The sequence below is a fragment of the Myxocyprinus asiaticus genome, chromosome 28 (assembly GCF_019703515.2).
Source record: "Myxocyprinus asiaticus isolate MX2 ecotype Aquarium Trade chromosome 28, UBuf_Myxa_2, whole genome shotgun sequence".
NCBI classification, from domain to species: Eukaryota; Metazoa; Chordata; class Actinopteri; order Cypriniformes; family Catostomidae; genus Myxocyprinus; species Myxocyprinus asiaticus.
Window position 1 is genome coordinate 31,533,579 of NC_059371.1, and position 22,182 is coordinate 31,555,760.

Below are 22,182 nucleotides of genomic sequence, written 5' to 3' on the forward strand. Positions count from 1 at the left end.
GCTATACTAGGAGAAGATACTAAGAGAAGAACTGAGATAGTAAGCTATTTTGGGTCGGGTTCAGGCTTAAAATCTGACAGCATCGTTCGGGCCGGGTAGGGTTGGGCCACACGGTCTCGGGTTTGGGTCGGGTATCATTTTAAGGCCTGTGCAGACCTCTAGGCAGTGTTCTCTAGGCAGATCTCTTACTTTTGTGTTCCAAAACCCAGAGTGTGAAAATGGTCAATCCACAAATAGGTGGACTCAAGCCAATCAGATAACCGCCTCATTACGCGGACCAATCGTAGCACCTTCTATCTTCAATCAATCACACTTCGTTTTACTATCAGGGCAGGACCAGAGTCACAGTGCTCTCATGAGCATGGAATCAAGCACATACAGATAAGCTCTAAGGCCGCAAACCTTTTAAGAAACGGAAGCCATCAGAGGAATACTGTAACTTAAGGTTCGTATCATTTATATCGTATCATATAAAACATGAATCATATTAGATGATCTTAGGAGCACAAAACATAAATTAATACACTATATTACACAGTGTACAAGATCTGCTATGGCAATGATTTGGTTTCACATAATGTTAGTGTATTTAATAAAAGCAGTTGTGAGGTAATATTTATTAGAATTTTGCTTTTTAGCACTTTTGTGTGAATGTTTTAGGAGGTACTATTACGGGGTCCCTTTATAAAATACAGCTTCATGTTCTGACAGTGATAATTGACTCATTAGATATTGCCATCTTTTTCAGATGTTTCCCCTGTGCCCTTCAACTTTCATAATTGACTCACATGCTCCAAAACTCAGTGGTTCCAGCTCCAATACAGGACACCTTTTAAAATGTGTAATATGAGATTCTTTATTTTTCTGTTATGTCAATTTCTTACAATGTCATGTCTTGAAATGAAAGTGCAATACAAAATATTAATAAACCGTAACACTGTCTTTGTCATTTACTCACCCTCGTGTTTTTTAAAAACCTTTACTATTTAGTTTCTTCTGTGGAATATGAGAATACATTGTAAAATGTAGATGCTGCTAATGAGGCTGAAATGAAAGCGTTTGGGTTTGGAACATGAAAATGAGTATAAATGATGTGACATCTCATATGACAAAATATTTTGTGTCATTTAGTTGACAAATCTATTATTGAGTTCTATCAAGGCATTTTGTGGTAAATAGTTTTTAAAGAGTGTCTTTTGTTTTTCTTTTTCTTTTTTTTACACTTTAAAGCAAGTCTGTTGGCTAAAAGGTATGATTTTTTGGTTACAAATTACAGGTTATCATGCATGTAACTACAAAAGACAATACATTTGAGTACATGTATTTACACACACAAATACTGGAATTGAACATTACAACTGGAGTGCTTGCTTTTTGCTCAAGTTTGTTGTACATGAACATCCTTGTTGCCACATCATGGTGTTGTATCAGTTGTGTGGGATGGATACTCCTAGTCAGGGTAAGAGCATTCTGCACAAATGATTGGAAAAATAACAGTTACACATTAAAATCAAGTCCATTACTGAACATGTTACACAAACAAGATTGGGCCATGGGGCTTTGTGATGTCTTACCACCAATAGCACTAAAGTCCCACAACTGTTTCCATCTTTTTGTGATGTGGAGCAGAGAGCACCAGTTCTTCTGTATCCTCACAACTCTTTTATTATTATTATTATTATTATTATTATTATTATTATTGTCCTCCTGTATCTCACAGCCCATGTAAATCCTGATTAAATAAATGAAACACATAGTTTTACAGGGTTAACATAATTATGTATATAGACATTAACATAATGTGAAACCAAATTATTGGCATAGCAGATCTTGTACACTGTGTAATATAGGGTATTAATGTATTGTTTGTGCTCCTAAGATCATCTACTATGATTCATGTTTTATAAAGGTACTATCTGAACTACTGATCTTTTGTAGTGTCTAGTAGTGTGTCTGTTTGGATCTGCCATGTAACATTAAGAGTAAAGGTTTTGACTACACATACATACATTTTCCATTATTTAATTCAGAATATTACTTTACATTTATGCATTTGGCAGACACTGTTATCCTGTTAAGTGACTTACAGTACACTTATTACAGGGACAATCCCCCTGGAGCAACCTGGAGTTAAGTGCCTTGCTCAAGGACACAATGGTGGTGACTGTGGGGATTGAACCAACAACCTTCCACATACCAGTTCAGTGCTTTAGTCCACTACACCACCACCACTCAGGTTTAACCCCCTTGAGCTAATCTTTGCCCATATCATGGCTAACGGGTTTACTGGCTTTACGTGGTTATGGCAGGAATTGGATGCTGGATTGGAAGGAAATTTGCATAGATGAGGTTAGTAAGCGATTTTTAACACTTTTGTCTCATCTTAGCACATTTAAAGGGATAGTTCCCCCAAATTGAAAATTCTCTCATCATTTACTCCCCCTCATGCCATCCCAGATGTGTATGACTTTCTGGTTGCACTTTATTTTACAGTAAGTGTACTTCAAGTATACTTGCAGTGGACTTACCCAAGAAAGTACTGAGTAATATTAGGTAACTACTACGTGTACTTTATATGGGATAAGGTTAGGGTTGGGGTTTGGTTTAGGGTTAGTACCTAGTAAGTACTGTAGTTGTTGTAATTATATAGTAAGTAAATGTAGAACAGTACTGTAAAATAAATTGCTACTGACTTTCTTCTGCAGAACACAAAGAAAATAGATTTTTAGAAGAATATCTCAGCTCTGTAGGTCCGTTTAATTCAAGTGAATGGTGACCAGAACTCAGAAGGTCCAAAAAGGACAGAATTCTTGCTTGCGCCATTTTTGATTTTTAATGGGAATGACAATGAGGCTGTGAGGGACATACTTACAGTCTCTTCAATGGGCTGTAGTTTAAAGTGTTTTTGGATCGTTCCGCTGACAACACATTGATAAAATATCTGTCCAAGAACATTCAGTATGCAAAGAACTCCAGACAACATGAGTTGTGGAAAATCAGATGTGATCTAGGAGCTTTATACAGCTTTCTGCCATTCATGCCATTGAAGAGATGGTAAGTCTATCCCTCACATCCTCGTTGTCATTCCCATTAAAAATCAAAGATGGCGCTAGCGTGAATAAGGTCTAAGGTGAATAAGGTGAGAAACAGATCCATATTTAAGTCCTATAAGGATATTGATTTGTTCCTCAACCACACCTATCATATCGCTTCTGAAGAAATTAATTTAACCACTGGAGATGTATGGATTACTTTCATTTTCATTCTTTATGTCCTTTTTTGACCTTCTGAGTTCTGGTCACCATTCACTTGTATGGGCCGACAGTGCTGAAACATTCTTCTAAAAATCTTTGTTTGTGTGCTGCAGAAGAAAGAAAGTCATACATGTCTGGAATGGCATAAGGGTAAGTCAATGATGAGAGAATTTTAATTTTTGGGTGAACTATCCCTTTAATGTGTAAGCAAATTGCTTGTCATACTGTGTATGGTTATGTATGTGACCAAAAAAACTTGAAACTTTAAGTATTGAGGCAAAACATTCGAAACTGCGTATTTGTTTAATCTGATGGAATTCACCCATTGTTTTCCATTGTTAGCGCTTTACTTCAAATATGCTTTTTGCTTGTTTTTACATAGAGGGATATGTCAGGAAAATGTGGTTATTGTCAGCATCTCATGGATGATGTTGGTTAAGTTTAACTTGGAACTCGGAACATTTCTGTAATGTAACTTAACTGATTTCCTTTATGCATGCTGATAGTGTCCAATTCAGATTTCGGGCAACTCAACAAGCTCAGTCATATATGACAGACTTCAGATGAAGACATTTTTTCATTTTAGATTTTATTTCACTCACATTTTCATATAAAACTTTGTTTTGTCTCCTCTGTAGGCAACAGTTAGCATAAGTCACTCTTACAGCATATAACTCCATTCAGCCATATTAATAAAGCAACTTTAACACACATACTGTACACGCTCTCACATACACACACAAACATTAGCACATACAATCGTAATGTGGATTGGATTTCAGTTACTGTAGTGGTCTCGAATCTGTGCATGCCAAAAAGGAGGTGGCATATAAAAATAAAAATCACATCAGACAAAATAATCAATACTCAGCGCCTGAGCTACAGGTACATTTAAGCACATGTGATGTTCGAACTTCCTTTTCAAAGCCATCAGGTTTTAGACAACTGGATTACTGGAATCAAGACAATGAACAAAGGCCAAAAAATAAGTCTGTTTACTATGTTTTGGTTCATAGCAGGCTCTTAGACCACCCATTTTTGGGACCCGTCAGTTTCTAGTCCAGACACCACTAGAGACAAAACTCATTTGAGTGCAGGAATGTGTGGTGGCATATTTTTTTTCCATGTATTCAATACAAACAACAGACTGAAAGCTCACACATGGAGCCAGTACATTAATATCATTCAGTAAACTCAGTCAAAGAGACAAGCTAACAATGAGGCAAAATCTGAGTAAAAAAAAACAGCTTTTACACAGTAGCCATATATATATATATATATATATATATATATATATATATATAAATCCTTCTAGCTTGATTGGTCATTTGCAAAATTCTTAATTATTGCAGATTTAGTATGAATTTACTTGGTTAACAAAGTCTAAAAGGGGGAACGGCCATGCTAAAGAATTCATGATTAGCCTCAAGTGCTCCATTTTAATTAATTTAATGATTAAACATCACCTGAAACATTACCCTATAGGTCGAGCAAACCTGAAGCAGATAGATACTTGGAATAATTGAATTTACAACAGTTTGCAGAGTTAAAATGCATCAGTAAATTAAATTTGACATTTGTCAATGAGGGCTCATTTAAACTTTTTTTGATGATCATCTGAATTTTTTTCTCTCTCTACATATAGTGTTAATATGAAAAAAATAAAAATAAATAAATAAGAGCACCTTTTGAAATATGATGATCCAACACTGCACTAACAAATATTGGTTCATCTCACAAATCTTTCTGGCACAGGCACACATACACATGCATACACACACACACACACACACACACACGCGTTGCAAAAAAAAACATTTTCTTGTGTTTCTTAAGTTTAAATAATTTAGCAACATCACAGAATTTGTTATATTATTTGAAGACACTATTGTTTTTTCATGTAACCAGTCAAATTATTACTTTACGCATTTAACTAACACTTAAAAAGTGAACCAAAACAAGCATCTAGGTAAAAACGGCAACAACATACAGTAATTCGTATTCTAAAACAAGAGTGATGGGGAAGGGGTTAAGGATAAAATACAAAAGGTAAGAACAGCAGGGGTAAAGAGAAGAGGAAGATGGTTTTCTAAGTGTTTAAAGAAGGGTTTGAATGTTTAAAACAATGTGCACTGTTAACAGGAACTTATAATCAGCCTTGTAATGTTAAGTAAATACCAAGACCTGTTAAGTCTAGGCCCAGTGTGACAAAGTAGTCAAACAGTATCCATGTGCAAATCAACGTTATGATATGTGCAGTCTCCCCCTAGTCTGTCTTGCCTTGTCATACATATTCATGTATATGTATAAAGATCACCGTAGAATTTTAAGTACCAGGTTTAAAAGTTGTGAACACATACAGACGAATCTCTCGAACATATGTCCAGTTCACATTTCAACCCAAAATTAAAGAAAAAATATTATGCATAAAAAAGAAGCCTATTTTTTTAGTAATATTTTAATGCCAGTTAAGCACATTTTCCCCCAAATTATCTTTATCATGTGTTTTTCAAAGACTAAAATAGTGCAATTTCTTTCTTTTAAATTTTGGGGTGAAATATGACCTGGGCATGTTCTTGACAGGCTTCTTGAGATTCACCCATGCAACTTATTTTTTTCACATTCAACCCAAAGTAAAATTACAAAGCTATGTTCTCTTACATAATCTTTAAAGGCTTGATGTGCAAAATATGTGAAAAATGTCATTCAACACCAAAAAACCTAATATAAGTATAAAAAAAAAAAAAAAAAAAAAAATTTTTTAAAAGATTGTAGATGCCTATTCTTGATCACACATTGTCATCGCCCTCATAATACAAAGTGGTGGTAAATAAATAAACATCTACGAACCTGGACAGTAGGCTACAGCTTCAAATGGTGTCGGGTCACTGCTGTGCAATTGGCTTGCACAGTCATTCATTCTCCCGATCTGCCTCAACAATTTCAAACGAATCAAGTTTTCAACGTGCATACGGAGAACAAGCAGCATTTTCACTCTTCTTCATGCTAGCTCTCAGCAAAACACTTGTACAGTACATGAAAACCAAGTATTTCCAGGATTGTTAGGTCTATTCACAGGAAGGGATGCTACACATTAACACCAGTTGAGTTCAGAATTGCATACTACCATACTACTCATACTATTCTGCCATAGATACATATGGCAAAAGTAGTAAGAGTAGTATGGGTAGTATGCCATTCCGAACTCAGCGACCCTCTTCTAAATATTAGCAACCTCCCTTTTCTTAGCACTAGCACTGAGTTAGCATTAGCTGTATGGATATTACTTAGTATATAGTCAGGCCCAGATGAAATCTGCTGACTTATTTGCATTTACTGTGCTGATTTTAGGGGTAAATCTACAGAATTCTGTGGAATGGATTTATACATATACAGTGTATGGTGAAATGTGTTAATCTGAGATTAAAGTGTTAAACACTGATTGGTAGCAGACAGCTAGGGTTGCCAATTGTATTGTCCTGTATTCTGGCCCAAATAAAGATGCCCTGTTCGGGATGCCTATTGTCCCATTTTTAGCAGCAAGACTCAGACCGGACAGGGAAACGTCCTGTATTGAAGGCATTTTGTCTCTTATTGAAGTGCTTAAAATGCTAGTGTCCTGTATTAATGTGGTGAAAAGTTGGCAACCCTACAGACAGCATTATCAAATTAGCACAAAAAAATTTGTAAATGAAGGTAAGAATTTGACATGCAATTCTGCAGAATTCTGACCACACAGATTCTGTGTGGGCTTGCACACAGCCTTCGCTTGGGACAGTGCCAATTAATTGTTAGGGTGCTTTACCGGAAACTACAAACTTGAAAGGCCATAAGAAGCCACTGGCTAATCCTGAAAATGCTTGTTCCTCGACATAAAGGCCACATTTTCCGCCAGTATCAAATTATAAACCGATACTATATTGGAAAACAGCAACTCCTGAAGTCAAATCAGGATCTCCCCTTTTCTTGAGTTTCTTTCTTCATTGTTTTAAATAAATTATTCTATTGGTTTTTTTTTTTATCTAACTTATTTTACCATTGACAACCTACCTCAAACACAGCACATGCTTATCGCCGATTAAATCTGATACGAACTCGTGTAGGTAACTTGTTTCTTTAAGATTTACTGTAATAAACGTTACACAGTCTTGTAACATATCGCACTGTGTGGAGTAGGCTCTCTTTGAATTTAATGACTAACTTGTGCAAAACATCTGCAGAGGTGATGGGCTCTACACTTCTGGAGGAAGCTGTACTGCCTTTTTATCTAGTGCCAGGCAGGTCTCAAGGCATTCCTCATCATTCGAGGCCTGCTCTGGACAAAGATGTTCTTCTCCCCCATGTGGATTAATTTCTGGAGATGGAGGTACTTCGGCAGACACGCTTTCAGTCGAATCCTGCCTGCAGGTTCCTCGTTTTTGACAATCATTCTCAGTCTCCGTCTCTAGCTTTCCAACCTCGCTGACCACATCCTCACATTGAGCAGGAAGTGTCTCAAAAGCTGCTGTCTCCACAGGGTCTACCTGATAGTAGAGGAGTGAAGCTGGGTCTTTGAGCAACCTCTGCTGGGTCTGTTCATCAGCATGGTTCTCTGTAATACACAGCAGGGTTGCACCTTCAGGAAAAGGCCCTTCTAGAAGAACACCCTCCATGGCCTCCATCGCAGACTGGCTGGTCAAGGACCCTTGCAGGAGACAAAGGGTTGGGTCAGTGGTCTGCGCCTCCTCTACCTGCTGCTCTTCCTGCTCCTGCCTCCTCTCCCATTCCTCTGCACTCTGGAGGTGGAGCACAGCGATTTCGTTCTCGCGCTCCAAGCTGTCACACTGCTCCTCATGAAGCTGCTGAATGCTGTGGGTCTCCACTACCACATCTGAGTCCAAGGAAGAAAGAGACAGATATGGTGAGGAGACCAGCTCTGTCTCATCTCCCCAGTCTTCTCCAGACCTAACACCCAGCAAGCTTCTTTTCTCATGGTCAAGTTTCATGATAGTGTGGAGATAGTGTGTACGCACACGCAGAGGGTTGAACTCGATGCGGCCAGCGGTGTTACCACAACCGTCACGGGTGCAGCCACATGGGAAGGACATCCGATCCACCTTTGGAGAGGGGTGCAAGAGAATGAGAAAGTGTGATTTGTTTAAAGTTAAATTTCCCTACTGTTTACCACTGTCAAATTTGATATCATGTCATTAATTATTAAAAATATCAGAAAAAGGGATGGGAAAGACTGTATACACCATTGTATATGCAAACAGACAACAATTTGAGTGAGTCTTTATCTTGATGGAGAAGGGGACTGCATTTAGGTGAAAATCTTTGTACTATGGTTCAGTAAACACACCCTGCCTTTTTCCAGCTCTTTTACACCCAACACTGACATACACATATATCACCATGTGCTTAATCTCAGCCTAAGATGGCCTGCCAATGGACAGCCCACAGACTATGTGATGCTTAATGTAAACTAAAATGGCAAGAGCTGCAAATTAGATATATTTCAATGCAAGGAAATGAAATAGTCTGAAATAGTCTGTACCAGTGTTGGAGAAGCTACTTCGAAGCTACACTATTGTGAAAATAGCTGAACTACTGTCACACTACTGAAAAATGTAGTTAAGTTAGTAGCGTCGCTACTTTTAATAAGCTAGCCCAAGACTGGTCTGTATTTATTACTTTCGAATGGTAGATTAATAAAAAATTTCTCATTTCTCAGCTTTCTCAACTTTTGGTGGAGACTTTTATTTGAATAAGCTACCAATTTGTTGCATGCCAATCTGTTAGTGTCGTACCATTGATTTTAGATTTACCCACCATTAGCGTAAGAAACTCCAAAAAATAAAGTTCCAGCTTATTGTCATTAAGCACTTATAAAGGTGTACAAGGGAAGACTAAATAATGTTACACCAAGGGCCAAGGCATGCAACACAAGAACACTTAAGAGGGGGTAAAGATAGCTGTTGAGGTAGTGGAATCAAGAGTAGTAACAGAGTAGGCTGTAACTAGCACAATGTACAAAAACATTGTCAAAGGGCCCCATCCTATCCAAGTTCATGGTTCTTGGCAGGAAGAAGCTACAATGTGCCGGACTTTGGAGAAGTATTGTTTTTTCTGGCTTGTGAAACCATCAAGTGAAATACCTGGCACTTAATTCCAGCCTGGCTGCAGCCACAGTGCCGAGGGTCACAGTAGAAGCGGCAGTCACAACCACACTCCTCACGGGACAGACGTATGGCACGCAGCTCAGCCTTTTCTCTGGCATCTATGCGGGCAATGCCTGAGGCCCTCAGTAGTGCCCTGCGCCTCTTGGTGGGAAGAGGCTGAAGGAAGAAGCAGTCGTCCACCTCCATGCTCTCCACGTCCAGATCTTCATCAGATATGTCATCCAGGGTGAGCAACTCAGCTTCGGGGGACTCTACAGTTCCATTTCGTGTAAGCTAGAAAGAGACCAGTGAAAAAGACTGCAATCTCAAAAGAAAATTTTAACACTTACGATATAATGAGCAATGTATTATAGCGATAAAACACAACTAACCTTTAACTTGCGAGCGTTAAGCTTTTCTTGTCGTAGGTGCTGACGCAGCACATGTTTATGGCTGCTTTCTTGTTCTTGTGCAAACTCGCCCAGGGTGTAATGTCGTATGGCACAGTGATGGCGCGCCATGCCCAGGGAGCTGCCACCCTGACTGGGCACACTGGTGAAGCCCTGCTTTCTGGAGAAGTAGTAGACCGTAACTGCATCAAATCGTACCTGCTTACGACCTAAAGAGGCTTTGTGTCTTCTGAGAATGGAGGGGGCTATAAACACAAGATGGAGAGACACTGTAAACAATTGTTATGAATTATCTATAGTTTTAGAACTTAATTCTTAGCCCTTTAATGACAATATTGCAGTTCAAAATGCCTTACTTTTCCTAAAATCGGCTTGCTGCTTGTAGCACTATGTGATTTAGCCAAGTAAAACATGCTCCTGGACCAACATCCTTCAATGATAGAAGATTCCTACCAAACAATCACAGGCCAAACCCTATTCTGTAACCTAGTCCTAACCTTAATCATAATGTGCCCCTAAAATCTGAGTGAAATGATTGTTTGATTATAGTTGATATATTGTTCATCCCCTAATCCCATACTAAAGCTAAAATCTAACCCTAGGCCTAACCATTAAACTACCTCTAGAATCTGATTGGTTTATTTGGAATGTTGTTCCAGGACCAAGTCCTTCTTACGTAAATTAATTGAAACACACGTAATAACTTTCTGTACTATTGTAAGTCAGGTATGTGACGTACCCCTATTATTCTGGGTGCAGACCAAATTGTATGAATTGTCCATGTTGTGTACTTTTTGATGTCCGGCAGTGGCCTGTTGTCTATGGATTATGATCAGTAGTGGACTTTCCATTACTAGATGATATGGACCTTTTCATGGGGTTTCTGAAGTACTGTATGAAGTTGGAGTGGTAAGGATGTGTCATGGATCATGTCTTCCACTACTTAATACTTTATTACTAGTAAACAAATTCCTACATGTAGAAAGGTTTGTTGGAGGACGGGGTGGTTTAAAAATGAGACTCTTGCAAACAAAAGCAATATGCCATCATGGTTGCTTAACTGGCTAGTTAAGTACAAATGGTAAGGATTTTTCATGTTTATCATCATCCTAAGAAGGTCCTTATAGTACAGTTTTTTGGGGGATCTATACCTGTATAACACAAAGTAAAAAAAACCACTGCAGAACTTTACATGTAAAATGTTTCATTTTAATATTACAATGCTTATTTGCATGGTTATCAGAACTACAGCATACTAAAGGCAAGTGCTAACCTACCACTGATCATCTCACTAAGCACTTCAAATTATAACTGAGAATAATTTCTTAAGTGTTATTGAAGTGTTTTACTGAATAAACACTTTTTCAGAGTCAACTGAGTATTTCCTTCTCTTACCTTTTCCCTGAATAGCTGTAACTAAATTAGGTCATAGCTGTTTTGGTATACCCATTTCAGAAAAATGAAGAAAATCTTTGAAACAGCAAGCATAGTCTCTGTAGTGATTCAAGTTATAAGTTACGACTGGTGAAAATGTTATGTTTGGAATTAGCTTTGGGGCTTAGATCAAAACTGTATTGACAGCAACTTACTGACAGAAGCTAACCTAAAGGCACAAGAGGCAATAGTTAGAGCTGCTAAAACATTCACAGCCAGGTAGCTGAGATAATAATCGACTGAATCTTTAACTTCTGCAACTTTTGGCATGTTCTTACGCGTGAGAGAGCTGGAGGGAGCATTGAGACTGTCGCAGCTATCAGCGCTGTCACTGCTGGAGATGTCATCGTCCGAATCTTTGGGTGTGGAACACGGCGAGCCGCTGTCCACCTCTTTGAATCTGCGCTTCAGGGCACGAGATGACACTGTCTCCATGGAGACACGGCGTCTGGAGTCATTACAGATAGGTACAAGCTTTGTCCAGCAGACTGACAGAGTAGTGTCAGCAAAATTCAAACATCAAATAAAAACAGTCATATAAAAAAGAGATAAGAAAGTGTGTAAGAAGTCAGCACAGTATGCATCGACCATACGGTGAGCATCTGTTATATATTGTAAATATACAGGATGTACATTTATACAGTAGTTACCCTCAAAAGTATCTGGACCCTTATGCCACACTTAAATATTACATTAAATAACAAAATATCAAAGCAAGTGGCATCTGCAAACAAACAACGCTAGAACTTTTCCAACTTCATTATCAACTAGCAGAACTAACTTCTAATTTCTGCAAACTATACTATATACTATATATAAATATAATATAAAATACTATTTACTATAATAATATTAAGCCAAAGCCTTAATATATTAAATACAAAATGTTCTGTGTTACTTCAAAATACTTTTTCTAAACTGTAATTCTTCAAAATGTTTGAATGTAGGGGTTTCAGCTGAGGTAGGGTTTTCACATTTTACCTGAATACTGAACTTGGCCAGTAACAGTGATTAATCACAGCTGCTGTGAGAGCAGAAAATACCACATTCCAGGGATCACAGTCACCAATATATCATAATATAATATATCATAACCATGTAACCAAAAAAATAACAAAAAAAGGTCATATACAAATATCTGGAAGCTAGAATGTGACCACATATTCAGAACTAAAGGGGACCAAATAAAAGAGTGAACTATTTAAAAAAAAAACTCGAACGTCTATAAGAGAATCACATTACTATAACAAAAATTTTTGCAAAATAATTTTAGCGTGGCTTGTTTTACGTATCATGGCAGTTTCCTGGTGAAATAAAAGGTAAGGACGCTACAACAGCAACTTTTATTCTCTTTCACACAGAGAGTAAAACTACACATTATTAGTTCATCACACTTTTCACCTGTTCCTTTTCACACACGCCATTGCATTAGCTATTGCATTACATAACCAACTACATTTACAAGCTTGTTTGAGCGTGATCAAATCGTGCGGTAGCTCAACTGAGTGTTGCGCTTGCAATGCAAAGGACCGAAGTCCTTAAAAGAATATTCCGGGTTCAATACATGTTAAGCTTAATTGACAGCATTTGTTGCATAATATTGATTACCATAAAAATGTATTTTTGCAACTCGTCCCTCCTTTTCTTTAAAAAAAGTGAGAAAATCTGGGTTCAAGTGAGGCACTTACAATAGATACTCACTGTTTCAAAAGTATAGCCACAAGACATGCGTGTAAAAATGATCTTAGTATGATAAAAATCGCTTACTAACCTTTTCTGTGCAAAGATACAGCCAATTTTACAACTTCGTTTCCATCACGATGTAATGTCAACAACCCTTAAAACCCTAAAATGACTGTTAAAAATGACAATTTAAACAACTTTACAGCTCAAATAATACATGAGTTTTAACAGAAGAATTAAAGGAACAGCTCACCCAAAATGAAAATTCTCTCATCATTTACTCTCCCTCATGCCATCACAGATGTGTATGACTTTCTTTCTTCTGCAGAACACAAATTATGATTTTTAGAAGAATATTTCAGCTCTGTAGGTCAGTACAATGCAAGTGAATGGGTGCCAAAATTTGGATGTTCCAAAAAGCACATAAAGGCATCATAAAAGTAATATGATGACCCATATGACTCCAGTGTTTTAATCCATATTTTCAGAAGATATATGATAGATGTGGGTGAATAACATCAATATTTAAGTCCTTCTTTGCTTGAAATTCTTCTCCCTACCCAGTAGGGGGCGATACGCATGAAGAGTGTGAATCACCAAATACATAAGAAGAAGAATGTAGAAGTGATCTGTTTCTCACCCACACCTATCAAATCACTTCTGAAGTCATTGATTTAACCACTGGAGTCTTATAGATTACTTTTATGCTGACTTATATGATTTTTGGAGCTTCAAAATTTTGGCACCCATTCACTTGCATTGAATGGACCAAAAGAGCTGAAATATTCTTCTAAAAATCTTAATTTGTGTTCAGCAGATGAAAGAAAGTCATACACATCTGGAATGGCATAAGGGTGAGTAAATGATAAGATAATTTTCATTTTTGGGTGAACTATTCCTTTAACTTGTATTGAACCCAGAACATTCCTTTAAAAGAGACAAGTGAGCCAAAAATGTCATCGAAGCACCACAAAATGATGTGGTTGGTTCAGCAATTGTGTTTTTTATGTCACATTTACTTGTTTATGATACTATTGGTTAGGATTAGGTTTAAGGTTTATGGTAGGGAGGAAGGTTTTTTTTTAATTTAAAACTCCATAATGCAGAAACTTTAAAAACCTCATATGTTTGTGAGAAAATGTAAATCACTTTTAGCACCACACACAGGATTTTACACCTTAAAATTGCAATGATACGCATAAGGAACCACGTAAAATTTTGCACAAATGTCGCCACAGTCACGCAATTTCATGAGATCAGGGTGGACTATAATGTCCCCCGTTCATTTCTATGGGTCAGTTTTATACCTAATCTTTTATATTTTTATGTCCAGTATGACAGTCCGGCATAAAAATCACGAAGGCTTCCAACATCACCATGGCAACTGGCAAAGCATAGTTTGAAGCAATAGTCACAGAAAAACTGCATCTAATTCCTTTCGGGTCTCTTTTACCCCCATTAAAACCAGAGAAACCCTACCACCCCTGGAGTTGCACGTTCGAATCCAGGGCGTGCTGAGTGACTCCAGCCAGGTCTCCTAAGCAACCAAATTGGCCCAGTTGCTAGGGAGGGTAGAGTCACATGGGGTAACCTCCTCGTGGTTGCTATAATGTGGTTCTCGCTCTTGGTGGGGCGCGTGGGGAGTTGTGCGTGGATGCCGTGGAAATTGCGTGAAGCCTCCACGCGCGCTATGTCTCCGTGGTAACGCGCTCAACAAGCCACATGATAAGATGTGAGGATTGACGGTCTCAGATGCAGAGGCAACTGAGGTTTGTCCTCTGCCACCCGGATTGAGGCGAGTCACTACGCCACCACGAGGACTTTGAGTGCATTTGGAATTGGACATTCCAAATTGGGGAGAAAAAGGGGAGAAAATAAAAAACATTTTTTTTTAAACCTGAGAAACCTTTCAAACAACAGGCCTTTGCAAACCAGTAACAATCCGGTTCAGCCAAACCAGAGAGGTCATACAAGGCAGAGATGGGCCATTTGATCAAACCACCTCCTTAGCCCAAGGGAGCTGTGTAATACTCACAACTGCTTTGAGGGGCTCCTTGCCTGATTTATTTTACGATTAAACACTATTTTTAAACAGTCAGTTGCTTTTTAGTGGGTTAAATAAGAATAGTTTAGTGGTGGCTTTGACAGAGTGTCAGCTTTTTCCATGTCAAGTAAAAAGTAGATGAGAGAATAAGAGACTTATGAATCATGGCTGACAATTAAACTCACAGCATAATTAATTTAATCCTAGTGATTTATGAAATCCTAAAATTGATTTTTGAATTCTGATTATTATACAAAGGAAATAGCATTAGCCTGTCTCAGCTTGGGTGCATGAATGACTTTATTAATTTTTATAATCAGTCTTTAAATAATCAAGCGAAGTCCACATAAAACTGCAACTTCTGGATCTGTCATATCACTTATCGCTGGCAGCGGATACATTACGACCTTGAAACCTCAAAGGCTGTGATCAAAAGCAGCTGCAACAAACAGCAGCACTGAAAACAACAGTGAGTGAGCCACGCTGCTTTTACGCATCACAATGTCTGACAGAGTGCGCTGCTCTTGAAAGAACCGTATCCATAGAAACAAGAAATGCTAAAAAAAAGTCCATTTTTGGCTCACTGTGAAATTGGCCCTCTCTTCATATGTTTCTTTATAATTAATGTTACTGTGGTGATGCAGCATAATAAAATACTGGTTCAGAAATGATGCGGTACTCTGCCTACATGTACGCTGCTAAAATATAATGCAGTAGGTCTTCATCCATTTAATGTGAAGCCAGTGATGCTTGCCAAGATTTCTACCTGGACTTGGAGCTAAATTTTTAGCACATAACTACTATTGGATACTGTCATATATACTCACAAGGTCTTAAGAGCATATGTTACCAAAATATTACATACAACCCAAGGGGTACAGCATAATTATATTCATTCAGTGACAACAGAATGCATTCCAGTGGAATTCTCAATGGCATTATACCTGCACAGAAAAGATTTACAGTAGTAATGAACTTGAAGACCCCATACATTAAATGGCTAAAATAAGAAGTTAGGATGGGACATATCTAAGTCTTTGACCATTTATAGTCTTTCGTTTACGTCACAGTCATGAACCATGATTTGCTACTTGCTATTGCTAGTTTCAGGCATATGGCATGAGGGGAAGGGACATGCTTTTCCTCAGCCTGATCTCACAGTGAAATCGGAAACAGTAGGTTGACTTTTCTTTAACTAAAATTGGTCTGTGCTTCCTGAAATTGGAAACACTGCACCCAGTGGCCAAAGCAGTAAGTGTTGTTGGGAGTATGGGCACATGTGTGCTCCATTTACGGGGTGTAATGTCCACAGAGGGGCGCTAAAAGTGAACTGTGAAGCGAGTTGTTTTAAACAGTATAGACCATAATAAAGTGAAGAGGAATGCATGTTTTATACCTCTCTTTTATAACTCAAAACCTAACCATAAGTGGAGTAAAAATGTAATGTTAGAGGGAAAAATGCAACCTCAGAATAGCGTTTCAACACTGTATCTGAACCCAGGACTCCCACACTGCTAACGTTACGCGTTTTCAGTTGCGCCACAGGTGAAGGTAAACATGCTGGAGCCGATGCAAAAATGTATGATATAAGATGGCACTTGTTGGTCAGTCGGCATAATGTGGCCAGAACTCTCGGAAACAACATGCTGATCCCCTGTGTGATCTTGTTGTTTTTCTAGAGAGAATTATATTGGACAAAAAAATGTATGTTTCACGAAGAATGAAAACAATGCAAATGTTAAATTAGTATATCTGTTCAAAGTTCATTTTTTCAACTTCATGAGTACGCTATATAAAGCTAACAGGTGATTCTCAGCATTTGTGGCATAATGTTGATTACCACAAAAATTTATTTAAACTTGTCCCTCCTTTTCTTTAAAAAAAAAAAAGCAAAAATTGTGGTTACAGTGAGGTACTAACTATGGAAGTGAATGGGGCCAATTTTGGAGGGTTTAAAAGCTTATCATTTTATAAAAGCACTTACATGAATTCTTCTGATAAAACTCATGCATTATTTGAGCTGCAGTGTTGTTTAACCCTTAAATGCATGGTAATTCTCCCAAACACTATTACATATTCAGGTCTTTAAAGACTCTGCATTTATATCTAGCAAAAATGGACATACAAAATGCCCAGATAGTGTAAGATTTTAGAAAATAAAATAAAATATTTGTTTATATATTTTGATGTTTTATTTTTCATAAATAAAAGAGATAATGCAACAAATCAGGACAAATCTAGAACAGGATTCATTATTTTCAAACTGACATTTTGTGAGTTGCAACTGGCTCTCAAACACATATTGATCTACACATAACACATAATCTACACATAAGATACACATTAGTTACACATACGTTACATATTTGTATTGTCTCTTTTGTAATTAGGCACTTTGTAAGTCTAAATATATGCCAAACTAAAATGATTTCAGTGGTACATCTAAATGACAATAGTCATATCATACTGTTTATGTGTTACACTTGCTATAGTGTACTTCAATGTTGTGTCTACCTCAGCTAGCAATGTCAAATGTAAATCAAATCAATCACTGAAACATCAGTGCCACCTTGAGTAAGAAATAGCATGTATAATATGTATGTGTTTATGTATGTATTGTGTAATATGTATGTATTGTTTATAATTAATTGTTGCACAAAAAATCAATGTGATATAGTAATTATTTGTATGAATATAGTACTAATTTCTCTTGTAATAAACAAAGAAATAGATTCCTGTGATAGTAAACGTATACAGATAAATATATAATTTATGGAAGTGCAAAAAAAAACTCTTTGGTTACTTAAAGCATTATAAAAAAATTAAAAAAAAAACTGCATTACACTATTTATAAGAGATAGAGGAATATTAAAGAGGTGTGGGCACAACTCCAAAAAATGGATGAGGTACAGGGGTGGAATGAGGTCTTGGGTCTCTAAAGACCCAAGGAATGCGTTGAAGGGTTAAACTGTGATTTTTGCAGTCCTTTTAGGGTTTGTTGACATTACATTGTCATGGCAACAAAGTTGTAAAAGTGGCTATAACTTTACACAGAAAAGGTTAAGCAGTTTTATCACACCAAAATCATTTTAACACATATATCGTTTACATCTTGTGGCTATACTTTTAAAATAGTGAGTATTTTAATGTTTATGGATTGACCTCACTTCCTTACATTTTAAGTGCCACACTGGAAGCCCTATTTTTTATTTTTTTAAAGAAAAGGAAGGCAAGTCAAAATTAATTTTTGTGGTAATTAATATTATGCCACAAATGCTGTCGATTGAGTTTAACTTGTATTGAACCCGGACAGGGTAGTAACGGATTGCATGTAATCTGGATTACATAATCAGACTACAAAAATCAAGTACTTGTAATTGGATTACATTACATTTTAAAATACTCTTAATCGGACTAAAGTAACTTTTTTATAGATTAAATGACTACATATTAACAAGGCAATGCAGCTCACACATTGAACTGAATTGCTTAGAAGAATCTAGTGGATGCCATCTCTAAGAGTCCTGCCCACAGGGTACACAATAGTTCAACTGCAAAATGTGCAGCAACATGGAATGGAATAAATGTTCTTCCTCTTTGTTCTTTTTTTGTTAAAATGATTATCCTACTCAAATGCATGTGACAGAAAATAAAATGGAATTAGGTTGAATGTAATCCAAAATTAATCAGATTAGATTACCCCAAAAATGTAATCTACAAGATTACGTTACTGATTGCATATTTTTGTCATGTAATTTGTAATCAGTACAGGATTACAATTCACAAGTAACCTGCCCAGCACTGAACCCAGAATATTACTTTATGCAAACTGTCCCCGAATTCTCATTACCGTAACCAGTCCGAACGTTTTACTTTTAGCCTACTATTCCCTAATTGTTTTGGAATTCTGATTACCATAACACAATCACTTTAATATTGTATTACAATAAAAAAAGATGCTGTTGTAAAAGGATTTTCTATATTAAAATAGAAAAAAAATAAAATAAAGTTAGTTCCAAGGGAGAACTACTATGATGTATAAATACTTCACAATTAAAAAAAAAAGTTCACATTGCACTAATGAGAATACCAAAATACACATCTTTTTTTTTGCATTGCAGAGAATTGGGGGCTAAAATGTGCCTTACTATCATGCAAATAATGTCACAATGTAAAAAAAAAAAAAAAAAAAAAAAAAAAAACCCAGCAACAAAAGCCACAAAAACTCCTCTAATTTTTGCTTCATGGAGCCTTTCAAGACATCTTTGGTCATCTCAACTCATCTGATACTCAACAAAAGCTTATGGTCTTTCATATTTTTACAGGTACAGTTGTGCTCAAAAGTTTGCATACCCTGGCAGAAATTGTGAAATTTTGGCATTGATTTTGAAAATATGACTGATCATGCAAACAAAACAACAACACCGTCTTTTTCCAGAGCAGCCTGTATTTCTCCTGAGGTTACCTGTGGGTTTTTCTTTGTATCCCGAACAATTCTTCTGGCAGTTGTGGCTGAAATCTTTCTTGGTCTACCTGACCTTGGCTTGGTATCAAGAGATCCCCGAATTTTCCACTTCTTAATAAGTGATTGAACAGTACTGACTGGCATTTTCAAGGCTTTGGATATCTTTTTATATCCTTTTCCATCTTTATAAAGTTCTATTACCTTGTTATGCAGGTCTTTTGACATTTCTTTTCTGCTCCCCATGGCTCAGAATCTAGCCTGCTCAGTGCATCCACGTGAGAGCTAACAAACTCATTGACTATTTATACACAGACACTAATTGCAATTTAAAAAGCCACAGGTGTGGGAAATTAACCTTTAATTGCCATTTAAACCTGTGTGTGTCACCTTGTGTGTCTGTAACAAGGCCAAACATTCAAGGGTATGTAAACTTTTGATCAGGGCCATTTGGGTGATTTCTGTTACCATTATGATTTAAAAAGGAGCCAAACAACTATGTGATAATAAATGGCTTCATATGATCACTATCCTTAAATAAAACAGTTTTTTTGCATGATCAGTCATATTTTCAAAATCATGCCAAAATTTCACAATTTCTGACAGGATATGCAAACTTTTGAGCACAACTGTATATAAAACCTGAGCAAATGAATCTAATAATCTTCAATATAAAGCATTGATATTCACTCCTAAAGGGCAATAAAACAGAATCCCAAAATCTTATCTCAGATTCTGCACCATGTTCTAAAATCTCCATACTGGAATGCAAGACATGACTCAGATGAATACAAGCTCAAGCACTGTGCCAACTAGAGTTCAAACTCTGTTGTCGATGGTAAGGAAGCAGTTAGTCATGTTGCATTGTGAGTCATGTTCAGTAGCATGTGGGAAAAGCCCTTTTAAAATCACTCCACTGTATGTGTAGATGCAGGGAGCATCACTAGCAATAATAGGAGCACTATGAATGACTCTAATATGCTGCTCCATGCAGCAAATGGAATTGAATGCAAAACACACAACTGACAAATGGCTACCATTAAATTAGTTAACATTTGCACATCCAGACTGTCCATACGATGTGATGTACCGCAATTATTTTAATGCAACCGGTCCAGGGATGCTCCTTCATAAAGAAAAATGAGAGAAAAGCAAAGCCATCTGCAGTAGCACTGGTGCATGGCCTCAAAAACTGTAGGAAAGGCAAGTTTAACATTTACAATAACCAGATTCTGAATGCACACATAGCCTACATCCTGTGGCCTATTTGGGGTGGAAAGAAAATGCATGACTACAGATAACAGAGCCCATTCTAGGCATACGGCACACATACATCAAGCCTCTTTTCTCTTTTACTGACAAACCTTGCATTGGTGACTTTGCCATTTCTCTCATTCATTGAGTGCATCCATTGAGCACTTCCAATGCAAAGCGAGCAAAAGGGTCTGGCAATGCAGGAACTGGATGGATTACTACAATGTGACGTCACACTTTACATTCCAGTGCCCATGTTACACACACATTGCACGCTACTACAGTTAATTATGAAAGCAATTAACAATAAATGTGTAATTTAACAATAACTACATGTAATGCGTTACTACTACACTGTAGTTACGAGTGAAAATGTGCTGTAATGCAAAATGTGACCCACATCACATATGATCTGTCCCATGATTTCCATATTCTTTACTGGAATAGACACACAGAGTCTCATGGCAGAGCAGAAAACGGCATGCTGACTGTGTTGTAACCGGTCTACTGATTAAACCATAAAGCTATATGGAGAGCCTATAGCTATAATGAAGCACAAACCTTTTCATAGCCTTACCTTGTGTTGAAATGAAGAGCTTTTGAATCGTTCGTTCCTTACTTCCTGTATTTGAATTATATTCTTGTCTTTGGAGATTCAAGAGTCTATTTTAGCTTCAGACTTCCACACAAGGTTACAAGATGACAGACAAAAGCGACTTCAGCCCATGGAAATGGTCATATCATTGAGGAAATAGCTGTTTATTCACGAAGATGTGGTGATATCCGATGTGGCATAACATTTAATCATCGTATACAATGGGTATTAGTCTTGACAAGAAGTACAAATGGGGGTTTGTGTATGAAGAAGCTTTTGCGAGTATTTAACGTTGCAGTCAAGCTCAGTAAAGACAAAAACGGGGCAGACGAAGGCAGGCAAGGACCTCTTTCACTAAAAAAAACAATTAAAATCCCGGCGTGGATGCATCCGATAAATGCAGATAAAACAGACGATCCTTTAAAATGCCTGCATTCAAAAAGACCAAACAGGGTCGAGCCTCGGGTTTTTTCCCCCTTCGGATAGGTGGTTGTGTTCTGCGCTGTTTTGACAAAACGCAACGTTGTATTTCTAACACAAAGGAAAGAAAAAATAAAAAATATGTAGTATTTGTCGGCCCCGAGGACCCTGTGGGCCTCCCTTCTGCCCCGGTTTGTTACAATGTAACAATAGAGTAAGGAATGTTGCACGGGACCGATATATACTTAATGTGACGTCACACTACGTGCCGTAGTAGAGCATGATGGGAAATGTAGTCTTGCGAAGTCTTTTGTTAGCAATGGAACAAGCGTTTGTAACCTTGCCAGAAAAACGGATATTGTTTCTCTGAGGTATTATTTTGGGGACAGGGCTTGTACTCCAACAAATGGCAACGCTGTTTCATAAAAGGAGGTGTAATGTATGAGAATTGTGCTAGGCTAAGTGGGAGTAGTTGTTTGCCGACGG

General features: G+C 37.4%; 1 protein-coding gene across 3 annotated transcripts; it reads right to left on the bottom strand.

Moving 5' to 3' along the window:
• Positions 1–803: 803 nt before the first annotated feature.
• Positions 804–21,886, bottom strand: LOC127418675 (cysteine/serine-rich nuclear protein 2-like). Of its 3 annotated transcripts, XR_007893521.1 has the most exons (6): positions 21,259–21,886; positions 11,517–11,686; positions 9,787–10,049; positions 9,392–9,688; positions 1,575–8,350; positions 804–1,470 (listed from the first exon to the last, which is right to left on the bottom strand). XR_007893521.1 is itself a non-coding variant. In XM_051659383.1 (5 exons), the coding sequence occupies exons 2-5, from the start codon at positions 11,671–11,673 to the stop codon at positions 7,487–7,489; spliced, it is 1,581 nt and encodes a 526-aa protein (XP_051515343.1). In that variant the 5' UTR covers positions 11,674–11,686; positions 21,259–21,886; the 3' UTR covers positions 804–7,486. The 3 variants fall into 3 exon arrangements, 2 of the variants coding, with proteins under 2 accessions (XP_051515343.1, XP_051515344.1); XM_051659383.1 differs by having other exon boundaries at positions 804–8,350; XM_051659384.1 differs by lacking the exons at positions 11,517–11,686; positions 21,259–21,886 and adding an exon at positions 10,161–10,497 and having other exon boundaries at positions 805–8,350.
• Positions 21,887–22,182: the final 296 nt, after the last annotated feature.

Bases quoted from the DNA above. Each gene is read 5' to 3' on its own strand.
- LOC127418675 (XM_051659383.1), bottom strand. From the start codon at position 11,673: ATGGAGACAGTGTCATCTCGTGCCCTGAAGCGCAGATTCAAAGAGGTG. The intron at 10,050-11,516 runs GTAAGAACATGC...TTGTGTTTATAG, and splicing joins TCCCTCCAGCTCTCTCACGC to CCCCCTCCATTCTCAGAAGA. The intron at 9,689-9,786 runs GTTAGTTGTGTT...GTCTCTTTCTAG, and splicing joins TTAACGCTCGCAAGTTAAAG to CTTACACGAAATGGAACTGT.